This window comes from Rattus norvegicus, chromosome 12 (assembly GCF_021556685.1).
Source record: "Rattus norvegicus strain SHRSP/BbbUtx chromosome 12, alternate assembly SHRSP_T2T, whole genome shotgun sequence".
In the NCBI taxonomy this organism is placed as follows: Eukaryota; Metazoa; Chordata; class Mammalia; order Rodentia; family Muridae; genus Rattus; species Rattus norvegicus.
In genome coordinates, this window is record NC_141545.1 from 16,513,520 (window position 1) to 16,541,359 (window position 27,840).

A 27,840-nucleotide genomic window follows, 5' to 3' on the forward strand; every position below is an offset into this window, starting at 1 on the left:
CCCTCATCTCAAAAGATCGATAACAGGCGCTAGAGAAACAACTGTCTGTAACTCCTCTTCCAAAGGGCTCAATATCCTCTTCCGGCCTCTCTGGATATATGCACTCAGGTGAGCAGCCACATGGTGGCTCACGACCATCTGTAATGGGATCTGATGCCCTCTGCTGGTGTGTCTGAAGACAGCTACAGTGTACTCATATAAATAAAATAAAATCTTAAAAAAAAGTTATAATGAGCTCTCTCTCTCTCTCTCTTTCTCTCCCTCCCTCCCTCTCCCTTCTCCCCCCTCTTCCGCTTTCCTTTTCTCTCAGGGCATGCATGCTCTCTTTCTTTCTCTCTCCCCTCCTCCATTCTCTCTGTCTCTTTCCCTTCCCATGGTGACCTCCCTGGCCTTCTTTCTTGGGGTCAGTGAACTCCCTGCCCTAGAGCAGCTTCCCAGTAAACCTGCATTTAATATAATCTAAAAATTAGTGGTGGTGGTGGTGGGGTCAACAAGATGGGTTGTCAGGCTTGCGACCCAGCCTAAGGACCTGAGTTTGATCCCCTGGACCCGAGTGGTAGAAGGAGGGGCACTCCTCCTGCAAGTCATCTTCTGACCTCCACGCATACACTCTAGCATGCATTCAACCACACACATATACATACAAGCGTGTGCAGAGATAGGTAGACTGATAAATAGGCACAGACTGCCTAGTATGCAGAAAAATTAAATCAGCCCGGACAGGTCACTGCTAAAACAAATGAGGTTCTGTTAGCGGTAACCTCTAGTCTGTCCCTGGGTCCTCTGAGCTTAACAGTGGCTACCTTTACCAGAGGAAGCTGCAGCTACCTGCCGGTGACCTTCAAGACCTATTTGCCATTGAGGTTCCCTCATAAAAAAAGGAATAGAAAGGTCACTGAACACTCCTTTGCTCTCTCAGCTTCTCCCTCCTGAACCTCTTGGCTACTGTATGCCAACTCTGCCCTAATTGTCTGTGGGCTGTGTGGCCCTGGGGAGTAATGCAGTGTATAGACTGAAGAATCTTAACAGAGGGTCTGGGGCGGGTGTGGGGGGAGGGGACTCTATCTATGAAAGGGAAAACTTTGGCTGGACCTTAGGGGGAGGGACGTGCCTGGTCGACCTCCTAAGAAGAAAATTACACAACAGTTACAAAATGAGTTCCGGGCCAGCCTTAGATACGCAGCAGGAGATCTGTCAAAGGGCAAGAAACAAAATTAGTCAACAACGGCCAAGTCTGAGCATATATCCCCAAGGACCCGTGACTGGTTTGAATGGAGATGTTCCGTCAGTACAAAATGTATACTAAGTTGTGAAAATTTGGGACAGCGAAAGAGATCCAGGGCTAGGGAGAAGGCTTGGTGATTTGCTGCGCAAGCATGAGGACCTGAGTTCGAATCACCAGCACCTATGTAAAAGTCAGGTGAGCATCTGAGGCCCCGGGTCTGGCAGGGAATGGAGGTAGGCAGATTCCAGGGGCTTCCTGATCGTTGGCCTGACTAACTTGGCGAGCTAACGGTTCAGTAAAGAGACCTTGTCTCAGGCTGGAAAGATGGCTGTGGGACCGACAAGAAGCACGATGCTGGGAGGGAGGGAGGGAGCATGCGCACCTGGTGAAGCAAGGATGGTCTCTGTGATCCCTAGAGGGGAGGGACTCTCGAGGAGGGCTGTGTGGGCGGAGGTGGCTGCAGGCGGGGACAGGCGAGCGCTGCTGCGTCTCTACGCACAACCAGACGGAGCCGCCACTGCGGAGCTCCAGCCCAGCTCCCTGAGCATCCGCCCGGCGCCCCTCGCTTTCCACGCTGCGCCATGGCCAAGGCCACCAACGTCTGGTCGGACCTCGTCCTCGTCTTCTGCTTCGCCTGTGTCCTGCCCTTGGGCCCGGCGAGGGTGGCAGCAGGTAAGTAAGCAAGAGCCTGCCTGGAGCTATCCAGTACTATCCAGAACCTAAGCCACCGAGATGACTCGGTGCGTTCTGCTCCTCTGCCCAGAAGTCACCCAGGCACTTGGGGGGTGTCTCCCTGCTTCCCTTCGATGCCTGCCTCCATCACTCTGCCCTGGGAAATATATTCATCCCGATGCTTGAGACTGGTACTCAATAGGGGAGGAATAGGGAGTATGGATGCATGCAGGGAGTTCCCGGTGGGCTGAGAGAGGCCATCGCACCTCAGCCATTCCGAGGGGGAACCGCCCCCTTGCCTGCATGGGGTAGCGCTTTCGTTATAAGATGTCACCTTTTTTCTAGAGATTTCCACCGTGATTGCGTTGGCTAAGGGGTGGCACGGGTGCTAATCCACAGCCCAGGAGGCCAGTCTGCCATTTCCTCCCTGGGAATGATTTTTTTTTTTTTTTTGGTTCTTTTTTTCGGAGCTGGGGACCGAACCCAGGGCCTTGCGCTTCCTAGGTAAGTGCTCTAACCACTGAGCTAAATCCCCAGCCCGGGAATGATTTTTTTAATGGGATCTTGAGCCGACAGGTTTTTTTTCCAAGGCTCACCAGGGACCCATCTCTCCGTGATGAAAAGACCAACAGCAACCTTCCTACCCCATTTTAGGAATAACAAACGACTCAGATTCGAGACCAGTGGGTTGTGAGCAGCTGAAAAAAAAAAAAAAAAAAGTCATTCCTCACAGCACACGCGCCCATTAAAAGAGTGGTGGGGGAATAGGGGACCTGGTGTAGATTTGTGAGAACAGCAGAGCCACGAAGAAAATTAAACAAAAAAACAAACAAACAAAAAAAAAACACTGCTTTTTAAGCATGAATTAGAGGATTTTGTGGGAATTTTGCATTTTTTTAAAAATCACCTGCAATAGCCCCACCCCCACCCCCACCCCCACCCCACCCCCACCCCCACCTCCACCCCTGCTCCTGGAAATCCAACATAAAATTCATCCAGAAATGGACACCCTGGGTCTAGAAGGTACGTGATTTAGATTACAAGAAATACACAACCATTTATTTATTTATTTATTTATTTATTTATTTATTTATTTATTTATTTATTATTTTAAGGCAGGATTTTTCTGTGTGGCCCTGGCTGATCTGGAACCCATTCTGTAGACCATCCTGGCCTTGAATCCAGAGATCTGGCTACCTCAGGCTCCCCATTGCTGGGATTAAGGCATTGCCACCATATCACACTATATTTATTTTGCGACAGGGTCTTCATGAATTACACCCTCTAACATGTACCCTCCTGCTTTAGCTACCCCAGTGCTGAGATTATAAGCATACGTCACCAATTCAACCCCCCCTTTTTTTTTCCAGATGGGGTCTTATGTAGCCCAGGCTGGCCTAGAACTCCTTATCCTCCTCACAGCACCTCTTTAATCCCAGAGGCAGGCAGATTTTTGAGTTATTTAGACCATTTGTTTGGCAAAGGTTTTGTGCCGCCCACATACGCTGTGTGAAAAGGCCACAGCAATCATTTTCTAGAATGTTCCAGAGCTCCATGTGTATCATGGGAAAACAATGGAGCCCGGAAACCACGTAGGAAAACCAAGGCCAAGGAAGGAGGGTAGTGTCACCTTGAAAAGGGTCCAGATCTCCTCCCCCTTATTTAAAGACAGGGTCTCATGTAACCTCAGAGGCTGTTCTCAAACTCATATGGCCAAGAATGACCTTGAATTTCTAATCCTCAGCTTCACCTCCATCGTTGTGGGATTATAGGTGTGTACCACCACACTTGAGGAAGTACTGGGCCTAGGTCTCATTAAATAGCCCCACCTGGCATGGAGTCAGTTCGTGTAGTCCAGGCTAGCCTCGAACTCCCAGAGATCTGCATCTGTCTTTCTTTTTTTTTTTTTTTTTTTGGTTCTTTTTTTCGGAGCTGGGGACCGAACCCAGGGCCTTGCGCTTCCTAGGTAAGCGCTCTACCACTGAGCTAAATCCCCAGCCCCCCTGCATCTGTCTTTCAAGTGCGTGAAAGACATTCCACTTCGTGCCTGGTGCAGCTTCTGCTCTTAATTTCTTTTTAATTTTTAAATTTATTCCAACTTGTGTGGATGCACATCTGTCTGTGAACGTAGTGTTCACATGTGCATGCATGCCTGTGAAAGCTGTAAGGGGACATTGGATCTCCAGGATCTGGAGTCGCAGACAGGTATGAGCTGTCCATAGTAGTCACCAGGAACCGAACCTAGGTGCTCAAAGCAAGGGCTTTTAAACACCGAACCATCATCTCTCTAGCCCAGCTTCTGTTTTTTAAGACCGTTGTGGTCTCCTCCAGGCACGGCTGGTGGGAGTTCTTGGGAGCTGGGCAACCATTTGCAACAACGTCGTCAGCGGGTCCTCCCTCTCCAGCCAGCAGCTCCGTTTCCATGGCAACAGATCTGCGTCAGCCCGATCTCACTGCAGATGCAGGATGGCAATTAAGAGGCGGCTTAGCGCCCCTGCCACCTTAGAGCCTCACTCTGGTCCTCGTTCCTCCTCAACTCGAGTGGGAGGGAAGAAGGGAGGTGGAAGTGGGGGGAGACGGAGAGTCCTGGAGAAAAGGAAGATGCTGCCTACCTACAGGAGGGAGGGATAATAGCCCGGAGAATAACAATAGTAGCCCGTGCCTTTTGTATTGCAGATTCGCCTGGGTACTGCGTGGTCTGACAAAACACCCCGGGGGGTGGGGGGGAATAAGCCGAAGACCTGAATTTGAATTTGATTCCTGGAACCCATATATTAGAGGGAAAAACCTGAGCCCTGCTACGTGCACACATATGCGCGCGCGCGCGCGCGCGCACACACACACACACACACACACACACACACACACACACACGAAAAACAGATACGTGTAAAATACCTGACAAAAGCAGACTAAGGAAGGAAGGGTTTATTTCAGCTCGCAATTCAAAAGTACAGTCGATCCTATCGGGGAAGGAAGACGTGGGTGGCAGCAGGAGCCATGGCAACTGACATAACTGTATTTCTGTGAGTTCAAGACCAGCTCCGTCTCCATTGGTCGTTCCAGGACAGTTGGGACTGCATAGAGCGAGAAATCTGTCTCAAAATTAAAAGTAAACCAAATCTCACCATTTTGACAATATTAAACCCTCAACCCCGTGGCATTTTGGACGGCAGTAGTAGCCCATGCCTTTAGCATCTTGACTCAAACAGCTTTATAACTCAACAAATACATTTGAAGGAAAGGAATTCATAACAGAGACGTGGGGCCAGGGAACAGAATGTGCAGAAGCCCAGGTCCTCAGTGGGGATTGATAATTCTGTTGTGAGGTAAATGGCACATTTACAGACAGACTCCTCTCTTGGTTTTGCCGAAGACTCCAGCCAGTGTCCTGTGAACACGCTCAGAGAGGGAGCATGCCCTTCAGTTACGAGTAACCCCAGCACCTGTGGGGGTGAGGCACACAGAAGGGGTTCAGTCAGTAATCCCCAGGTGAACCGTCTTCTAGGACAGTGCCAAGCGGCCTGGACTTTAGGCTACGTCTTCCTCTCCAGGAGTCACGTGGCTCAGAGGAACCGCCGAACACCTATTATACAGCTTGTGCATGCGCATGCGTGCAGGTGAGAGGCTGACCTGGGATGTCTTCCTCAGATTCTCTCCACCTCGGGCACTGCCTCCTATTGACCGATAACAACATATAGTTGGGATTAAACACTTGGGGTTTTTGCTAATGTGACACTGAGACCCGTTTCTTGGTTTTAACTCAATTTAAACAATTCAGTAGAGAGTGGAGCCTGCTGATCCCATTAGACTGACAGATCAGCCAGCTCCAGAGATCTTCCTAGCCTGCTGCCCAAGTATAGGGACAGGTGGACATCACCATGCCTGGCTTCTTTGTTTTGTTTTGTTTTGTTTGTTTGTGTTTTTGAGACAGGGCTTCTCTATGTAGCCCAGGTTATCCTGATGTCCTGGAACTCACTCTGTAGACCAGGCTGGCCTTGAATTCAAGAGATCTTCCTGCCTTTGCCCGTGCCTCCTGAGTGCTGGGAATAAAGGTCTGTGCTACCACTGTCAGGCTGTGCCTGGCTTTTTAAGTGGGTCTGAGGAATTGAACTCGGGTTCTCATGCCTGGGCAGCAAGCACTCTTAACCGCAGAGCCGTGTCCCCAACTCCTTATTACGTATTAGGCACTTGGCTGTGCATGAGAGAGAGGCATATGCATGACCTTTGTCCTCTGGAAATTAAAAGTACAACGGAAAAGAAGGAGAAATCTTCATTCCATGTGCTGGTGGTCAGTGACAATGGTGTCCCCAGCCTGTCAGGAGAGCACTGAGGGGCCAGGGCACAGGAGAAGTTCCTGAAAGACTTACCGTGCACCAGGAGGTGAAGGGGCATCCTTTTTACTGCTAGATTTGTTTATAGTAGAATGTTTGCACACCCAGGAATCAGACTCAGGTCGTCAGGCTTGGCGTCAGGCTTTCTCCACCGAGCCACCATATATGGAAGCTCTGAGGTCAGAGAGCCAAAGCATCCTCAAGAGTGGAAACTGTTGGGGTTGGGGATTTAGCTCAGTGGTAGAGCGCTTCCCTAGCAAGCGCAAGGCCCTGGGTTCGGTCCCCAGCTCCGAAAAAAAAAAAGAAAAAAAAGAAAGAGTGGAAACTGTTTCTTTTCTTTTCTTTTTTTTTTAAAAGATGGCATCTCACTATGTAGCCCCGGCTAGCCTAGAACTCATTCTGTAAACCAAGCTGGCCACAAACTCACAGAAATCCATTGGCCTTGGTCAGTCTTGGAATTAAAGCGCTTTGCTACTGTGCTCCTCCTACAAGAAGTTAAAGTGGCTGGCTTCCAAGTGGAAGTTGCCCAGATGTGAATCTAGGCCCGCCCCTATTAGGTCGCCTGCTGGAAGCTGGGACATACAGTCAGGGCCAGGCTAGAGCAGAAATCCGCATGACTGCACATGGAACCCCTTGAAATGGAATAGAATGGTGATGTCAGTGACGGGGTGTGCCCAGAAAAGAGAAAGCCAGAGGCCTGTGACTGAAGCTTGGGACCGTTGGCTTTTATTATATTGTTTTTTCTTTCTTTTCTCTTTTCTTTCTTTCTTTTGTTATTTTATTAAACAAAACAAAACAAAAACAAACAGACTTAGGGTTAGGGGCTAGGGTTGTATAGTACAGGCTAGCCTAAAATTCACTATGTAGCTGAGGATGGCCTTGAACTACTGGGCTTCCCATTTCCACCTTTTGAGTACTAGGATTATGGCTGTCTGCCACCCTGGTTTGTAGAATGAAAGGGATAAATCCCAGAGCTTCATTCACTCTAGGCAAGCACTCTACCTATTAAGCTATGTCCCTAGTCCCCACTACAGCCCCGCCCCCAGCCCAAGCAAACTCTATGTGCCTGCTGAAGACTGACCAGTAACCCCACATCCTTGTTAAACACTTGTGGCTGTGGCGACTGAGAGACAGAATGCTTAATTGATGATTGGAAAAATAGCGGAAGGATTCCTATCATCTTCCTGAACCCTGGCCCGCATGTGTCTCCTAGGTCTCTATAACCTTAGTCTTACTACTGATGGTCCTGCTACCATGGGCACCGAAGTGACCATCTCAGCCAGCCTGGTGGTCAAGGACAATGGCAGCCTGCCCCTGCCTGCAGATGCCCACCTCTACCGTTTCCACTGGATCCACACGCCTCTGACACTCACTGCCAAGACTGAGAAGAATCTAACCTCAACCATCCGCGTGGTGGGCAGCGTGCCTGGGGACTTCCCAGTCTCTGTCTGGGTCACTGCTGTAGACTGCTGGATGTGCAAGCCGTTAGCCAGGAGTGCTCTGGTTCTCCCCATTAAAGGTGAGCATCTCTGAGGGCCTTTCTTGTTCACCTGTTTGCTTTCAAGCGCTTTCATGTGTGCAACCCAGGGAGGGCCTCAAACACTGTGAGGGAACAAATGCTTCCTGCTGAGCTATAACAGCAGGCCCGCCTTCAAATCTTGTGCTTGTGTGTACCAGTGTATATGTTCTTGTGCGTGCACATGTGCACATATGCACATACTGACCCATGTGTTTCTACACCAAAAGACAGTCTCTGGGGTTCTTCAGGCAGCATCCACTTTTCTCTTTTTGACAAGACCGCTCGTTTGGCCTGGAGCTCACTAATGAGACTAAACTGGCTGGCCGGCGAGCCCCAGCACTGAGATTACAAATCCACCACTATAATCTAGGTTTTTGTTTGTTTTTTTCTTCTCTTAAAATCTGGGTTCTTGGGATCAAATTCAGGTTTTCATATTTTTTTTTTTTTGGTTCTTTTTTTTTCGGAGCTGGGGACCGAACCCAGGGCCTTGCGCTTCCTAGGTAAGTGCTCTACCACTGAGCTAAATCCCCAGCCCCAAAGGGAAGCCTGCTCATTTTTTTTTTTTTTTTTTGGTTCTTTTTTTTCCGGAGCTGGGGACCAAACCCAGGGCCTTGCGCTTCCTAGGCAAGCGCTCTACCACTGAGCTAAATCCCCAACCCCTGAGCTAAATCCCCAACCCCGGTTTTCATATTTTCAAGGCAAGCACTTCACCAACTGAGCCATTTCCCGTTACTAAGCTCCTTGTGCAGAGAAAAATATCCAGCCTTGATTGCTGACGGTAATCAAATAGATGCAAACTGCAGGCATAGATTCTTTGTTGGTTGTTCATGATGTTAAAAAGAATCAGAAAATAGGGTTGACAAGATGGCTCAGCAGGTAAAGGTGCTCACTGTGAAGCCTGAAAAACTGAGTTTGATCCCCAGCACCCACGTGGAGAGAATCCACTCCTGCAAGTTAATCCTCTGACTTCAACACACACACACCACACACACACACACTCACACACACTCTCACACACACTCACACTCACATACACAGACACACACTCACATACACACAGACACACACACTCTCACTCACACTCACACACTCACACTCACACTCTTAAACACACAGACTCACACATACACTTTCATACACACTCTCACACACACAGACACTCACATGCACTGTCACACACATTCACACACTCACACATTCACACACTCATACACTCACACTCACACACTCACACACACATTCACACACACATTCACATACACACAGACACACATTCTCACACACTCTCACACACACATACACACACAGACACTCACACACACTCACATGCACATTGTCACACACATTCACACACACGTTCACACACTCACATATACACTGTCACACACACACACTCAAACACACAGACACTCATACATACATCACACGTACTCACACACTCACATACAAACATACACTCACACATACACTCACACATACTCACACAGACACACACACAGACACACACTCACAGACACACACTCACACACACACGCTCACACACACACACACACTCTAAATAAATAGATAAATGTAATTCAAACGTTTCATTTAAAAAGAAGAAGGGCTGGAGAGTTGGCTCAGTGGCTAAGAGCACTGGTTGCTCTGGAAGACAACCCTGATTTGATTTCCAGCACCTACACGGCAGCTTACAACTGCCTGTAACTCTAGCCCAAGGTGATCTGACACCCTTTTCTGACCTCCTGAGGCAGCAGGCACACACATGGGCAATACACTCATCTGTGTGGAACAATAAAAATAAAACAAATGAAGGACCGAGGCCTGGAGAGATTGCTCGGGGGTTAAGGGCACTTACAGTTCTTGCAGGGGACCTGGGTTCAGATCTAGAGCCCCCTGGGGTTCGCCGTGGGAGTGAGTTTGTGTTGGGGAAGTAAGCCTTCATTTAGGCAATTATTTATGCACAAGACAACAATATCAAAAAGTGAAAACACAACTCTTAGGGGACTGACTAAAGACACTGAAGTAATCTGTCTCTTTGGTTTTTGGTTTCCAAGACAGGGTTTCTCTGTGCATCCCTGGCTGTCCTGAAATTTTTTCCACTTTGTAGACCAGGCTGGTCTAGAACTCACAGAGATAAACCTGCCTCTGCTTCCCCAGTGCTGGGATCAAAGGTGTGCACCACTGAGCCCAGCAATCTGTGTGTCTTTTTTTCCGGTGTGGGAGGAGTTCTTTCTGTAGAGCCCAGGGTGGCTCTGAACTCAAGGAGATCCACCTGCCTCTGTCTCCTCAGTGCCAGGATTATAGGCGTATCCTATGACACACAGCTGATTTATGGGACTATTTAAATCCCTTTTACTACATTTACTTACTATTTATTTACTGAGGGTGTATATACACATGGGTACCCGTGCCCTGGTGTTCATGTGGAGGTCAGAGGACAACTTGCAGGAGTTGATTTTCTCTTTCTGCTATGTAGGACCTGGGGATTGAACTCGTATCGGCAGCCTTGATGGTAGGTGCCTTTGCCTATTGAGATGGTAAGAGCCATCTCAATAGCTCTAGTTCTCGTAATTATTAACCACGACCCTTTACAGTGGGTTTATTAATGCCCTGATCGAAAATGCTCGTGCTTGCAAAAAAAATTATTATCGAAAGCGAAGCAAGCACAGAATTACGTAACTCATCCCTACGCTCTGCTAGTGGCAATGGATGCAGTTGCCATGGAGTCCAGAAGAGGGCGCCAGGTACCTCAGAGCTACAGTTGCAGAGTACCAAGTGCTTAACCATTGAGCATCTCTCCAGCTCTTCTCCCCCACCCCCACCCTTTTTTTTTTTTTTTTTTTTGGTGTTGGGGTGATGGACCTCAGAGCCTGAGTATTAGGCAGCTGCTTCACAACTGAGCCCCATCCCAGCCCCTCCTACATCCTTAAAATTATCTCCTTATACCCCTTTGGTGTCTGCTACAGCGTTTTAAGTAACTGTTAGGCTGTATTGCTTAGAGTCCAATGACAACAGCAAAAATCGTCTTGTATGCGTTCAATTCTGAGGCGAATGTATTTGTTTGTTTTGAGATGAGGCCCCTTGTTGCCCCAGGCTGACCTCTTAACTCATTGCGTAGCCAAGGATGACCTTGAACTCTTGATCCTCCTGCCCCAGCCTCCCAGGTACTAGAATTACAAGTGTGGGCATCCTGTCTTGCACCGGACTGCGGACTGCGTGCTTCTTCCTGGTGGGTCTCCCTGAGAAAGGGAGGTGGGAGCAGGAGTGCAGGTAAAGCACTCAACGCCTGCTGTGAGTCCCCACCAGCAGGGGGTGCCTGGGACATCTCGGTGGTGGAGGATTCGTGGGGTCCCCCACGGCACACGGTTCTGACCGCTGGAGGAGGCTGAGCCAGGGAGTGGCTGCTGTGCTCCAGTCCAAGGTGACACTCAGGCTCCTTCCTATGAGCACTCACTCTCCCTTGGTCTTTCTCAGAGTCCCTGGTGGGAAACCTAGTCGTTACCCAGAACACCTCCCTGTCTTGGCCGAACTCCTACATCACCAAGAGAAGCCTTAGACTGTCCTTTCTCCTCCATGACCCGAGCGACTTCTTCAAGTCAGCTTCTTTCTTCTACCGATGGGACTTCGGAGACGGGTATGCGTTTATTTTCTCTCCCTCCCTTCCTCCCTCTCTCTCTTCCTTCCTGCCCCGCTTCTCCTCTCCTTCCACCCCCTGCACGGTCTCAGTAGGTAACCTGAGCTGCCCTAAGAACTCATTAAATAGATCCCGCGCCTCTGGGGGATTAGAGGGGTGGGGCACCAGGACCAGCTATTTACTCTTTACAAAAAGAAAAAAAAAAAAAAAACTTCTGTCTTTGTCAGTGTGTGAAGGGCAGAGGACAATTTCACTTGAACCCTGGGGAATCAATCAGACTCAGGTCACTGGACTTGGTACCAAGTACCTTTATTCACTAAGCCATCTTATTAACCTCAAATTTGTAGTTTTAATTGTTCTCCCTCTTCTCGGTTTTTTGTTTTTGTTTTTTTTTTTTTCAACACAGGGTTACTCTTTGTAGCCCTGGCTGTCTTGGAACTTGTTCTGTAGACCAGGCTGGCCTCAAACTCAGAGACCTGCCTGCCTCGGCCTCCTGAGTCCTGGGATTGAAGGCATGTGCCACCACCTCCCGGCCTTGGGGTTTTTTCCCCCCAAGGTTTATTTTTATTCTTTTAAATCGTGTGAATCGTGTGAATTATATCTGTGTATTGCTATGTGCATATGAGTGCCAGGTGCCCATAGAGGCCAGAGGAAGGTGACAGATCAGCTAGGGTTGTAGGTATAGGTGGCTGTGAGCTGCCCAACGTGGGTTTTGGGAACCAACCAAGGTCCTCTATAGGAGTAGTATATGGTTTTAACCACTGAGTGTTTTTCCAACCCTAAGAAAGACCGAAAGCCTGGTAGGTGGCACAGGCCTGTCATTCCAGAGGTATGGGCGGGAGGCTCAGAACATGGTCATTCTGGACTATGGCGCGAGCCCAAGGCTAGTCCAGGCTCATACGACTCTCCCTCAAAAGGCAAAATCAAACAAACAGAACCAGAAAACTAGAACCGCCAACTTCAAATTTAAGAGCTATAAATCTTGTTTGTTTGTTTTGATTTTTGAGACGGAGCTTGTCTGTATAGCCCAGGCTGGTCTTGAACTTAAGATCCTCCTGCCTCAGCTTCCCAAGTCATGACAGGCGTCGTTTCCATGAGGCCTTGTTGGATTCACTTCCGAATTACCAAAAGGGGAAACAGTGACGTTTCTGTCCCTTCTCCTTGTCACTTCATAGGACCATGTTGATAACGGACAACTCTGTGGTGTATTACAACTATTCGAGCCCTGGAACCTTCACGGTGAAAGTCAGGGTGGTGGCAGAATGGGAGCAGACAAAGCTAGACACCACGAAGGGCATCATACAGAAGACTGGTGACTTCTCAACATCCTTAAGGCTTCGGGGTAGGTCTCCTGCCCATTTGGCTCCACCCAAGGAGTCCCAGACAACGCTCCTTCCAGATCCAGGTGACTCCAGGCTAGCACCGGACTGCTCTTGAAGGGATATCCTCAGAGCCATCTCCAGCCTCATGTCTACTTCAGAGAGTCTGCCAAAGGCCACAGGCAGCCACACTCTGGCATTTGAGCTCAGGCTAACCTGTCCCCCAGAGCCTGAGCTTGACCAGACACTTGTTGTACAACAGAGCTGGCCCTTGATGCTCCTTGTTCCGCAGTCAATACAGTTTAGGTCAAAGCTGGCTATGGAGAGTGGGAAGCCTCTGTCTAGCTACCCGACTTTGGATGGCTTTCAGAGATTTCTTTGTGTGTGTGTGTGTGTGTGTGTGTGTGTGTGTGTGTGTGTGTGTGTGTGTGTGCATGCTGTGCATGTGCATCTGAGCCCACACTTAACACATGTGTACAGGTGGGGTATGCACATGTGTGCATTTGCATGTGGAGGTCAGGAAGAAAACCTTGAGTTTTCAGATGCCAGTTCACCTTTTAAAAATTAATAATTGTTCTTGACAGTGTAGCCGTGACTGGCCTGGAACTCACAGAGATCCCCCTGCCTCTGTCTCCAAGTGCTAGGATAAAAGGAAGGAACCACCTGTCCTGGCTTAACAACATTCTTTTGAAGCAAGTGTTTCTTATTGGCCCGGAGCTCACTTTGTCTGGCTAGCCAGTGACTCTCGGGGATCTGAACATCTTCACTTTTCCAGCTCTGGGATTTCGAGATGCCGAGGGTGGAATTCAGGTCTAGTCTTCACCAACTGTTCTATTTTGATCTCTGTGGCTGGGATAAAAACACTTTGACCAAAAGCAACTCAGAGGAGGAAAAGTTTTCTCTGTCCTAGGCTCCAGGTCATAATCTATCACTGAGAGAAGTCAAGGCAAGAACTCAAGGCAGGAACCTGAAGGCAGGACTGCTTGCTAGTCCACAAATCATTACCTGCAACCTGGGAAGTACAGCAGAAACTATGGAAGACTGCTGAGTGTCAGCTCACTCACCAACTCATGCTTGGCTAGCTTCCTATACAGCTCAGGACTGCCTGCCTAGAGAATGGTGGCGCCCACAGTGGACTGAGTCCTCCCACATCAATTAGGAATCAAGATAATCTATCACTGACATGGTCACAGGCCAATCTGAATCCTGGCAATCCCTCAGTTGAGACTCCCCTTTCAGGTGATTCTAGGCTGAGTCAAGTTGACAGAGATAACTAACTAGGTTACCAGACAAGGTGTCTCTCCAGGCCTTGTGAGCATTTCCTTGCCTTTGGTAATGGCTGGTACTTTTCATGTAGCAAAGTCAGTGGTGTAGTGACAGTGGGTGAGAGAGTTGGCTCTTGTTTGCTTCTCCAGTTGCCTCCCTCTGAGCCAGCACCAGGAACAGAGGCAAGGACATGGAGGTGGCTATGCAGCCTAAGGGGCTGTGCATCTTGTGTCAATCCTCAGCCACTGGATTTAATGGGTTCCTCCTTCCTTACAGAGACACTTCAAGGCATCCAGATTTTGGGACCCACCCTCATGCAGACATTCCAAAAGCTGACAATGACCATGAACTTCCTCGGGAGGTGAGTGAACCCTCAGAGTGTTGTATGGGTGTTTTGTGGCCTCCCTATACTACCAATGATGCCACAGAGCCTACTCTGTCTCTCTCTTTTTTTCTCTCTCTTTTTTCTTTTTTCTTCTTTTTTTTCTTCTTTTTTCTTTTTTTTTTGGAGCTGGGGACCGAACCCAGGGCCTTGCGCTCGCTAGGCAAGCGCTCTACCGCTGAGCTAAGTCCCCAACCCCAGCCTACTCTGTCTCTTAAAGAGCCTAGAGGAAGGGTAGTGCTATTCTGTCCCACAGCTGTGAACTAGGAGAGAACAGGCTCTGTACTACGTGTTCCCAGGTTCTTGGTCTCTTAGCCAAATAATTAAAAATAAGGGCTGGCATAGATTTCTAAAAGAACTAAGAGCTATTCAGAACTAAGCAACTGCACGGATTAGAACACTGGGTTCTCAACCTGTGAGTCGCAATAATATGAGGTATAGTATTAAAGGGTTGCAGCATTAGGAAGGTTGAATACCTCTGGATCAGACCGAGACACTGACAAGCTATGCAGCAGGCAACAATGGAGTAAGAGTGTTCAAGGGCCCCAGGTTTCAGACTGGCATCTCTCTTTATGGAGTTTAAAAGCAGGAGGGGCTGCTTATTAACAAGCATAGTCCAGTCAGTTCTCTACTTTAATTGATAGGTTAGATCATATATTTGTTTTTTCCCAGCACAATACATCCCTTCCCATAATGCACCCTGATTTTTATCATATGCCCACCAAATTATATGTATTATCCTCTCATAATATTTTATTTGTAAAAACGGTTTTAGATTTATTTTACATGTATGAGTATTTTGCTTGCATGTATGTCTGTGCACCATATGTGTGCCTGATGCCCTGGGAGATCAGAAGAGGATGTCCAGTCCCCTTGAACTGGAGTTCCAGACAGTTGTGAGCTGCTGTGTGGGTGCTGGCGATGGAACCGGGGTCTTCTACAAGAGCATCAAGTGCTCTTAGCCACTGAGCCATAGCTCCAGTCCACACGAGACCAATTGTGCATAGGCATACGAGGATAAAAGGGGATCTCTTTAAACGTTTTACTAGAGACCACAGTTTTTGCCTTACAATCATGTACCCTGAACTGGTGCATTACTAGAAGTCTATGGGGATTCTCTTATCACTGGGGACAACCAGGCCCTTAGGGGAGGCATTACAGTACATAGCAAAAGATCAACACCTCCCCACCATGAATTGTTAGCCCAGAGAAACCCCTTCCTGCCTTAAGTTGCTGCCTCAGGCAACTTGTTACAGCCATGAAAAAAATTAAGTAATACACCTCAACATCAGCCATTCCAGATGCAAGAAAAGTTGGCCTGGGACCCTAAGGAGACCCCAGGCTGGTGTGCAGAGGGCTGTACACAACACTAGACAGTGCCAGAGACAGAACAGTGCTCAGATGGCATGGGGTGGGGGGGAGGGGGAAGGATGAGCACTTCCTGAATGAGAAGGTGGGGAAGGCTTCATGGAGGAGGTGGCAGTGAGGTGGACTCTGAAAAGCTAAGCAAACTTTGATAGGGTGAAAAATCTTAAAAAAAAGAAAAAGAAATAGATTTAAATGCAGAATCTTGAACTCACCAAGATAGGATAGAAAATAAAATACTGCCGAATACAAACAGACTGGACTTTTTTTTTTAAAGATTTATTCATTGATTATATATAAGTACACTGTAGCTGTCTTCAGACACACCAGAAGAGGGCATCGGATCTCTTTACAGATGGTTGTGAGCCACCATGTGGTTGCTAGGAATTGAACTCAGGACCTCTGGAAGAGTAGTCGGGTGCTCTTAACTGCTGAGCCATCTCTCCAGCCCCAGACTGGACTTTTTAAATACATCTCTTAGTAATTTTTATCACTGTTCACAATTGTTCCTATTGTATGTTGTTTATTATTATAAAAGAGCCTTTTTTTATTTAGACAAAAAAAAAAAAGGTAATTGTTGAGGTTTGGTCTTTTGTTATGTATCATAATGCTAAATACTCTCCCTCAAGGCTTGGTTGCCCCCAGGGATGAGGGAATCCATACACACTTCAAGTAATGCTATGTGGTTTTGTTCCTTAATTGAAAACTATTAGTTGAATAAAATTGCCAAGGGGCAGCAGAGAGACAGGTGGCTTTCAGTTCCCAGGCTTGGGGTCTGAGGCAGGACCACGAAAGAAGAGAAGGTGGAGGGTGGAGAAGCAGCCACGGGGTAGGTGAGTCATGAAAACACAGCCATGAGGGCCGGCCAATTGGAGTTAAGAGCTGCCCAGATGGACCTTGGTGAGTTACAACTCAGGATTGTGGATAGGGAAGTAGATTCTAATAGCTTCGGGGGTAGACATCTGCCAGGCTCTAGTGCATAAGGTTTATTATAAATATAAAAGTTGTATGTGTTTTATCAGGGAACTGAGTAGCAGAAACCCCCAATGGAGATTAATATTTACTAGAGGGAGGGCTAGAGAAGGAGTTTTAGATGGCTGATCACATGGCGTCCACAGTCAGGAAGCAGAGGGTGATGAATGCCAGTGGTCAGCTTGCTTTTGCTTTTTACTTAGTCTAGGGCTGGAACACACTGAACGGTGCTCCCTACATTCAGGGTGGGTCTTCCCACCTTAATTAACCCAGCCTAGAAACCCTGGCACAGACATGCTCTGAGGTTTGTTTCAATGGCAATTCTACATCCTACTAAAGTGGTCGTTGGACTCTGAACCATCGCACAGAACAGGGCAGGCTGTATAGAGAGGACTCCGAAACTTCTGCCCTACTTAGCTTCCCTGTCCTTAGTCAGGGCTCCTGCTCCTTACCCAGCCCTTTCTGAAGATGCATATCTGTTCTTCTTTAGCCCACCTCTGCATGTGTGCTGGGGCCTCAAGCCGCAGTGTCTCGCACTGGAGGACAGAGAGTGCCACCCTGTGTTGGTGACCCGGACATCTTTTAACCTGACCCACGTCTTCCAGGACCCTGGGGACTACTGTTTCATCTTCCGTGCTGAGAATGCTATCAGCAAGGCTCACCAGTACCACAGGATTCAGGTGTGGCCCTCCAGTAAGTGACACCTTGCCTTCTGTGCAGTGCCATACGGGTATCAAAACCCCGCCACCACCTCTGGTGACCACTTGGTGGCTGATCCTACCGAGGTCATCAAGGCCAACCCCATCAGCACCAAGTGTGTAAGTAGTTCTCCTGGGTAGAGGAACAATTCACATTTCAGTGACCCAGTGCTACAGCCGCCACCACCATCCACACTCTGCCGACATTGTCACCACCAGATTCCACCAGCACCAACTTGAAACTCCGCCATGATTATCCCGAACACTCTGCCCACCTTAGTACCAACATCAAATGTCACCAAAACCATCAATGGGACTCTGCCACTTCTGCCTCACCACCAACTCCACCAGTACTGTCTCTGGCACTCCGTCAACCTCAGCCCCAGCATCAAACACCAGCTTGACCATCCTTAACACGCTACTAACCTAGGTACCACTAGCAAACTGGACCAACGTCCTAACACGCTACAGACTTTTATACCACTACCAAATCCCATTAATGCCACCAACAACACTTTTTGGCTTGAGACAAGGTCTCACTGTGGAGCCCTGGCCATCCTGGAACTCTATAGACCAGGCTGGCCTTGAACTCACAGAGATCTGCCTGCCTCTGCCTCCTGAGAGCTGGGATTATAAGTGTGTGCCACCAATGCCTAGCCCACCACCAACACTTGACCGATATCAGTGCTACCACCAAGTACTATCAATACCACCCTCTACACTCTACTGACTTCCTCCACTAAATACTATTTACAATACTCTACCCACCCAGTACCACCACCAAACTCTGCCAATGTAATTCTTAACACTCTACCCCATGATTCAATTCCTGGCACCCACATGGCAGCTCACGGCTACCTGGGACTCCAGTTCCAGGAGTTTTGATGATTTCTTTTGGATTCTGCAGGCACTGTATGTACATATGGCACAGACGAGACAGGGAAAACAACTGTACACATAAAAACCATTTAAAAGGGGGGAAGAGGAGGGAGCAGCCTATGTCTGTCACCCCGGTACCTGGGGAGGGGGTGTGGAGACTGGAGGATTCCTAGGGCTCCCCAGCATGCCGGTCTAATCAAATCGGTGAGCCCTGAGTTCAGTAAGAAACCCCGTCTAAAGATAATGAGGTAGAAGCTAGGTGTGGTGGTTCAACCCTACAGTCACACTGTTGCGAAGGCAAGGCAAGCAGCTTTATGAACTCAAAGCAAGCCTAGCTTATGCTGAAGTTCCAGACCAGCCAGGACTACCAAGCGGGACCCTGTCTTAAATGAACAACCCCCCAAAATGGGCCGACAAGATGGCTCAGTGGGAAAAGGTGCTTGCCATTAAGCTTGACAATCTGAGTTCTATCCCCAAGAGGGACAGGGTGGGAAGGAGAGAACTAACTCTATAAAATTGTCCTCTGATCACACACACACACACACACACACACACACACACACACATACACACACAAAATCAGCAAATAAGTAAGAAAGTAAATAATAAATAAATACAATTAAAAAGGAAATACAAACAAATACACAAAAAAAAAAAAAAAAAAAAAAAAAAAAAAAACAAGGTGGGGGCCATACAGAGTAATTTGGGAAGACTCCTGATGTTAACCTCTGATCTCCACAGCATGGGTGCACAGGGAGGTTCATCTGCACACAACACTCAATGCACACCACCTTTTCTCCGGAAGCAGCCTCATGCTAGTAGAGGAAGAGCGATCACCCGCAGAGCAGGCACATTCACATTCCTCCTCGCTTTTTTTTCATGAGCCTCACACCGCATGGCCAGAGCCAGGATTTGAACCCATGACCACTGACTTCTCTCCATTCCCCCATGCCTTCCCTGAGAAGAGGTTTTGTGGGTGACGCCAGAGCCGCCATGTGGTGGGAAGCTGAGGCAGAGACACAGCACAGCTTAGAAGAGGGCTGTGTTAATTATTTCTACGTCATTGTCAACCAAATTCCTAACCAGACAACTGGCATTGTTTTGAGAGGAAGGATTCTGAGAGCTTATCCCACATTTGCTCAGCATCATGAACATGGGCAAAAACATGGGTGGGAGTGGGTGAGCTTCTTCACAGCTGATGGGAACCAGAGAAAAGGGCAGCTTACAGAATGGCTGACCGGAAGTAGGCAAAGGAGATACAGGAAGGCGTCAGAAGAAAACCCAGCCCTCATGTCCTTGGTGACATCACATTCTACTTCCATCTCTGTTGCTGTGATGAAATCCTGATTTAAAGCACTTGGGCAGGAAGGGATTTCTTTGGCTTGCACATCTAGGATATGGTCCACCATTGAGGGAAGTCAAGGCAGGAGCTCAAGCAGCTGGTCAATACCATAGCCATACTCAAGAGCAGAGAACGCTTCTCTCTTATACAGCTTAACACCCCAAACTAGGAAACGGTGCTATCCACAGTCAGCACATTGTCATTTAAGAATCAAGACATAGGGGGCAGGAGAGATAGGGAGCAGGAGAGATGGCTCAGTGGTTAAGAGCACTGACTGCTCTTCCAAGAGTTCAATTCCCAGCAACCTCATGGTGGCCCACAACCAACTGTCATGGAATCTGATGCCCTCTTCTGGTGTATCTGAAGACAGCTACAGTGTACTCATATACATAAGCTAAATGAATAAATCTTAAAAAAAAAAAAATAAAGAATCAAGACAGTCATCCCATGGGCTAGCCTGATCTAGATTATCCTTCAACTGAGACTGTTTTCCCAGGCGATCTCCATCACATTTCCAAAGCCCCTCCCTCCTCCCTCACACCATTTCCCAAGAAACCCCTTCAGTTCTGTCTATCAAGAGATTAACTCATTGATTAGGCAGAGTGCTCAGGGGCTGATCATCCATGAAAACACCCCGAGAGATGTTCTTTGTGCATTTTACAGTCCAATCCAGGTGACATAGGAACTAACTGTCACAGGGATTCTTCCTGTGTTCATGGTGTAGACTGTGGAGACTCACAATTCACTCTTATCAACTACTCATTGACTCTGGCCCACGCAGCCGGGGGTAGGGAATTTAACTGCCCCAAGAGGGTACTGTCGAATGAAAGGAAAAATAAAATAAGGAGAGGAGAACATGACCACTTTAAAGCACTGGAAAGATTTTTACTATAGATATATAAGAGAGAAAGCAGGCAGAAGCAGGACTCCAGGCTGAACATGGCCAGCAGACTAATCCAGATCATGAAGGAGAGAGGGGAGGGAGAACAAGAAAGGAGCGGGTTACCGAGAGAGGAGGCCTGGGTCAAGAGACCAAGAGACTGGGATCAGGCTGGAGGAAGAGAAGCGGAAGAAGCCCTTGCGAAGGAAAGGTTTAGGGTAGAAGGCGGGGCTGGGAGTGCTGGGAGGAGCCACAAGTACTGAGGGTGCTGGGAGAACTGGGAGGAGCCACAGGTACTGAACAAGGCTTGTCCCAGGTTTCTTTGCGCTCTAACAACTACAAAATAGATTGTATTTAGATTTGTTTATTTTTTGTATGTGAGTACACCATCACTGTCCTCAGACACACCAAAAGAGGGCATCCGATCCCATTACAGATGGCTGTGAACCACCATGTGGTTGCTGGGAATTGAGCTCAGGACCTCTGGAAGAGCAGTCAGTACTCTAAACCACTGAGCCATCTCTCCAGCCCCCGTGAATATATTTTTAACCGTTCTCATACTTCATTTTATTTATCTTCCTTTGTGTGTGTGTGTGTGTGTGTGTGTGTGTGTGTGTGCGTGCTGCGTGCGTGCGTGCATGTGTGTGTGTGTTAAAGGCCCAGGTAGATCCCTGAGTTTTATATTAAGGATCATCCTATGAGAGGGCAGAGAGATGGCTCATCACTTAAGAGCACGTGTTGCTTTTGTAGAGGACCCAGGTCCAGTTCCCAGCCACCCACATGGTGGCTCACAAACATCTGCAACTCCAATTCCAGGGAAATCTAATGCTCCCTGTCTGACCACCACAGGCACCAGACATGTGTACATACAGGCAAAAGACTCGCACACATAAAAAAATAACAAGAATCACCCTCCCGCTGGAGTGATGGCTCATGAGTTAGAAGTACACTCTGTTCTTGGATCTGAGGACCTGAGCTGGGTTCCCAGCACCTACACTGGGACTCTCATAACCTTTGTAATTTCAGCTCCAGGGGATCCAGTGCGCTCTTTTGACATCTATGGGCATTGTGCTACCATACACACACACACGCACACACGCACACAGAGACACAAACACATACACACAGACACAAACACATACACACACAGACACACACAGAGACACAAACACACACAGACACATACAGAGACATACACACACGCACACATAAACACACACAGACACATACACACACACACACATACACACAGAGACAAACACACAGACACATAGACTTACATACGCACATACCCACATACAGACACACACAGACACACACACAGACACATACATGCGCACACACAGACACAAACACATACACACACACACAGAGACACATAAACAGACACACGCGCACAGACACAAACACACATACATACAGACACATACACACACACAGAGAGACACACATATACATACATACACACATACACATACACACAGAGACACACACACATAGACTTACACACATACACACATAGAGACACACACAGACACACACAGACACATATACACACGCGCACACACAGAGACACAAACACACATACATATAGACACACACACAGACACACACATACACATACATACACACATACACATACAGAGACACACACAGACACATACACAGAGACACATAAAGACACACACGTACACACAGAGACACAAACACATACACACACAGACACACACACAGAGACACATAAACACACACAGACACACACGCACACATAAACACACACAGACACATACACACACGCACACACATACACACAGAGACACACACAGACACATAGACTTACATACACACATACACACATAGAGACACACACAGACACAAACACACATACATACAGACACACACATACACACACAGAGACACATAAACAGACACACACGCAGAGACACAAACACACATACATACAGACACACACATACACACACAGAGACACACATACACATACATACACACATACACACACAGAGACACACATACACATACATACACACATACACACATACACATACACACAGAGACACACATACACATACATACACGCATATACACATACAGAGACACACACAGACACACACAGAGACACACACATACACATACATACACACATACACATACACACATACAGAGACACACACAGACACACACAGAGACACACACATACACATACATACACACATACACATACACACATACAGAGACACACACAGACACACACAGAGACACACACATACACATACATACACACATACACATACACACATACAGAGACACACACAGACACACACAGAGACACACACATACACATACATACACACATACACATACACACATACAGAGACACACACAGACACACACAGAGACACACACATACACATACATACAAACATACACATACACACATACAGAGACACACACAGACACACACAGAGACACACACATACACATACATACACATACACATACACACATACAGAGACACACACAGAGACACACACATACACATACATACACACATACACATACACACATACAGAGACACACACAGACACACACAGAGACACACACATACACATACATACACACATACACATACACACATACAGAGACACACACAGACACACACAGAGACACACACATACACATACATACACACATACACATACACACATACAGAGACACACACAGACACACACAGAGACACACACATACACATACATACACACATACACATACACACATACAGAGACACACACAGACACACACAGAGACACACACATACACATACATACACATACACATACACACATACAGAGACACACACAGACACACACAGAGACACACACATACACATACATACACATACACATACACACATACAGAGACACACACAGAGACACACACATACACATACATACACACATACACATACACACATACAGAGACACACACAGACACACACAGAGACACACACATACACATACATACACACATACACATACACACATACAGAGACACACACAGACACACACAGAGACACACACATACACATACATACACACATACACATACACACATACAGAGACACACACAGACACACACAGAGACACACACATACACATACATACACACATACACATACACACATACAGAGACACACACAGACACACACAGAGACACACACATACACATACATACACATACACATACACACATACAGAGACACACACAGAGACACACACATACACATACATACACACATACACATACACACATACAGAGACACACACAGACACACACAGAGACACACACATACACATACATACACACATACACATACACACATACAGAGACACACACAGACACACACAGAGACACACACATACACATACATACACACATACACATACACACATACAGAGACACACACAGACACACACAGAGACACACACATACACATACATACACACATACACATACACACATACAGAGACACACACAGACACACACAGAGACACACACAGACACACACAGACACACACAGAGACACACACATACACATACACACATACAGAGACACACACAGACACATACACACACACACACTTAAATATTTATGAAACAAATAAAACCTAGAAACCATTCTCAATCACCCTTCCATCTTATTCGATGAGGCAGGCTCCCTCAATCAAACCCGGAGCTAGTCAATAATGGTGGTCTCTGTATCGATTCGATCTGGTGATCCTCTCTCCACCTTCCATGGCTGGAACTACAGGTAGGTCACCATGCTCGTCTGGGGATCTGGACTCTGGTCCTCAGGCAGCAAGTGGTTGAGCACAGAGCTTCAGCTCCTCTCTTTCTCATTGAGTCCTGGATTTTCCTGTGGACCTGTTTAGTGTGTACAGAAGAGAAAAATGTCTCCAGTGGGGATTAGCTGCGTTCTCTGTCCTGCTTGCTTCCTTAGAGCCAGGATTTTGGGCTGAGGAGAGAGCTCAGTCAGTAAAGTGCTTGCCTGGCAAGCATGAGGATCAGAGTTTGGTTCCCAGAATCCACGTAAAAAGCTAGGACTAGGAGGCAGAAGCAGGCAGATCCTTGGAGCTGACCAGCCTGACTGGCTTGGTGACAGCCTTGATCCCTTTTCAAACAGAAAGTCAAAGGAACCCAAGGAACAACACTAGAAGTTGCTCCGATTTTCTTTCTTTCTTTCTTTCTTTCTTTCTTTCTTTCTTTCTTTCTTTCTTTCTTTCTTTTTTTTTTTTGATCTTTTTTTCGGAGCTGGGGACCGAACCCAGGGCCTTGCGCTTCCTAGGCAAGCGCTCTACCACTGAGCTAAATCCCCAGCCCCTGCTCCGATTTTCATATGCACACATACCTGCGCTCACACACCTGCACACACACATTTGTGCACCTGCACACATAATACATTCACACACTCACCAACACACGCACATGTGAGCGTGCACACACACTCAACATTAGTAGTTAAAAAAAAACCACTTATTGTTTATTTATTGGGTGTGCCTTTTCTTTCTTTTGTTTATCTTTTCAAGAGAGGGTTTCTCTGTGTGTAGCTCTGGCTGTCCTGGAACTGGTTCTATAGACCAGGCTGGCCCTGAACTCACAGAGATCTGCCTGCCTCTGCCTCCCGAGTGCTAGGATTAAAAGTGCATGGCTGGTTGGGGATTTAGCTCAGCGGTAGAGCGCTTGCCTAGCAAGCACAAGGCCCTGGGTTTGGTCCCCAGCTCCAAAAAAAAAAAAAAAAAAAAAAGAAAAGAAAAGTGCATGGCTGCCACCTCCCGGCTATTGTGTGTGCTTGTATGTGTATGCCATGACACACATGTGGAGGCCGTTATCTCTTTTTAGGAGAGCGTTCACTCCTGGGATCAAACCCAGGTCTTTAAGCTTGGCAGTGCCTGCCTTTACTCATGAACCAGTTTTTGAACACCAGCTACCCAGTCCTATAACCTCCCTCTCTCCCTCCCAGGCTTCCAGCCTTTCGTCTTTGCTTTCCCGTGTGCCACGCTGATCACCGTGTTGCTGGTTTTCGTCATGTACATGACTGTGCGGAACGCTGCTAACCAGAAGGATGTAGTGGAGGTAGGTACTCTGTAGGATGGAGGCTAGACCACCGAGCCTTATCTAGGAAAGGGTAAGATAGGTAGAGCAGGATGCCCAGAGGGGGTCCTGCTGAATCCTATGGTTGGGAATGATACGCAGAGAAGACGTGATAGACCGTAGGATTGCTCAGTTAGCTGGTAACCCGTCCGACCCATCTCCTTTCTGCTGAACTCTCGAGCCTGCGGACAGGCTGGTGGGGGAGGCTCCCAGGGGGGTGGTAGCCACCCCTCAGGGTTTTATTCACCATAGGTAGCTGATTTTGACTTCTCCCCTATGTCTGACAAGAGCCCGGAGGCCACTGGGCTCAAGTGTTGCTGCCAGGTATGCTGTGGATCCCTCTTTCTGGACACCCCGTCCGAGTACCTGGAAATCGTCCGAGAGAACCACGGGCTGCTTCCCCCCCTCTACAAACCTGTGAAAACTTACAATGTGTGAACTCCCGCCCTGTAGCTCTCGGTATTCGCCGATCACCCGTTGGGAGCCTCGGGCAGGGTAGCCTATGCTACCGAGCAGGAGGGGTTTACACAGGTGTGACCGTTTGCCCAGACTGGTCACCGATCTGTACAGTCCAGCTGTCGTCATCTGCCCTTTGTGTCACCTCCCGGCTGTCATCCACTCATCCGTACAGTGTAGTCAGTGCTGTGAGCTTTTCCCAGTCACCCTCTCCCCACCCCCACCAAGCAGGATTCTGGTCTTTGGTGTGTTGTGTTAAGATTCTCCCAAGTGGGTCTGGCTGCCCCTTGCCCACTGCTCTCGTGTCAGCACGTCTGTTGCTGACTGGGTATTCATGAGACCCCTGGCAATGCAGCTCTGCCCGAACCAGGAGGAACGAGGAAGGAAGTCACAGATGGTTAAGGATAGATAGCGAAAGAGAACACAAGCTCAGATGGCCACCCTCACAAGCGAGGAAGGACAGACATGGATGAGACAGAGCACCCCAGATGGTTTGCTGTGTGTCTGTAAGGCTCGTTTGCTGGGATGGACTTGAACTAGACCTCAAAGGTGGAGCCCAAGCCCAGCCTCACACTCCCTCTGCCCTTTGTCTCTAGAGTTCTATTACCAGAGGGTATGGGGGCAGAACGAACACTCTGTGAATACAGAATGCTTTTTAAGTGGATTCTCTTTCATTGAAACCCGGAAGGTCAATGTCCACCAAGGAAAAAGTGATTGGGGCAAATAGAAGGGTCAAGCTAGTGAGGACTTGGGAGAGCAGCCTTGTACTACTGAGTCTTGATGTCTGTGCTTGCGCTCTCTCTCTCTCTCTCTCTCTCTCTCCTCTCTCTCTGTGGTGTGTTGTGTTGTGACATCTTACCCACTCAGTTACTCCCAAGGTAGCAGAAGAAAAAAAAAAAAAAAAAAGCAGGAGGCAGAGGATGCCTTGAAAGACAATAAGGAGAAGCCTGGTGTGGTGGTGCAAACCTTTAATCCCAGCATCGGGGAGGCAAAGGCATGTAGATATCAGATCAGAGTTCCAGGACATCCAGAGCCACCTAGGGGGTTCCTGTGTCAAAAAAAGGAAGGAGGAAGGAAGGAAAGAAGGAAGGAAGGAAAGAAGGAAGGAAGGAAAGGAAAGGAAGGAAGGAAACATGGTACATAGGTATGATGTAAGCTTCCAGGCTTACTCGGGTATCCAGCATGTCAGGGCAGCCTGCACCTGCCGGAAAAGGATGATCACGTCTGTGAAGGTAGATCTCTCGTCATGGTAACTGTTGGCCCTTGGACATCCTGCTGAAATAGTATTGTCTCTTGTACTGTTCATTCCCATGACAAACCTCCATTGTTCCTGAATAAAAGCTTCACCAAGCACAGTCGTGTGTGGCAGAGTATCTTTTCCCCCGTGTGTCGAGGAAGCTTTGTAAGTGCTTCGAAGCAGCAGGCTGTCCCTTGGGCAATCTGCAATGACGGTCACAGGGCACAGCGTGGAATCCGTTAGAGGTGGGATGGCCCAGGTATGGCGTACTGAGGCAGACAGTCTGTCAGAGAAGGGAGGGCGTGCAGCAGGAAGGTGAGGCTCAGTTTTTTTTTAAATTTTTTTTAAAATTTAGTTCACGGCTCCATGGAATTGGCCCACATACAGAGAGGGTCTTCCCTCCCTTGTTAAATCTCTCTGTCCCCTAGATGCATCTAAGTTCTATCAAATTGACAGTCAAGATTAACTATTACAGGGCCTCAAGGTGAGAA

The 27,840-nt window shown here is 47.8% G+C and overlaps 1 protein-coding gene across 1 annotated transcript; it reads left to right on the plus strand.

The window, feature by feature from the left end:
* The first annotated feature begins 1,693 nt into the window (after window positions 1-1,693).
* Tmem130 (transmembrane protein 130) lies at window positions 1,694-27,467 on the plus strand. Its single transcript, NM_001170399.1, is given in 8 exon segments — window positions 1,694-1,897; window positions 7,445-7,750; window positions 11,225-11,384; window positions 12,560-12,726; window positions 14,246-14,330; window positions 17,179-17,381; window positions 25,526-25,638; window positions 25,945-27,467. Coding segments are annotated over 8 exon segments (1,275 nt in total). The 5' UTR covers window positions 1,694-1,806; the 3' UTR covers window positions 26,095-27,467.
* The last annotated feature ends 373 nt before the right edge of the window (window positions 27,468-27,840 follow it).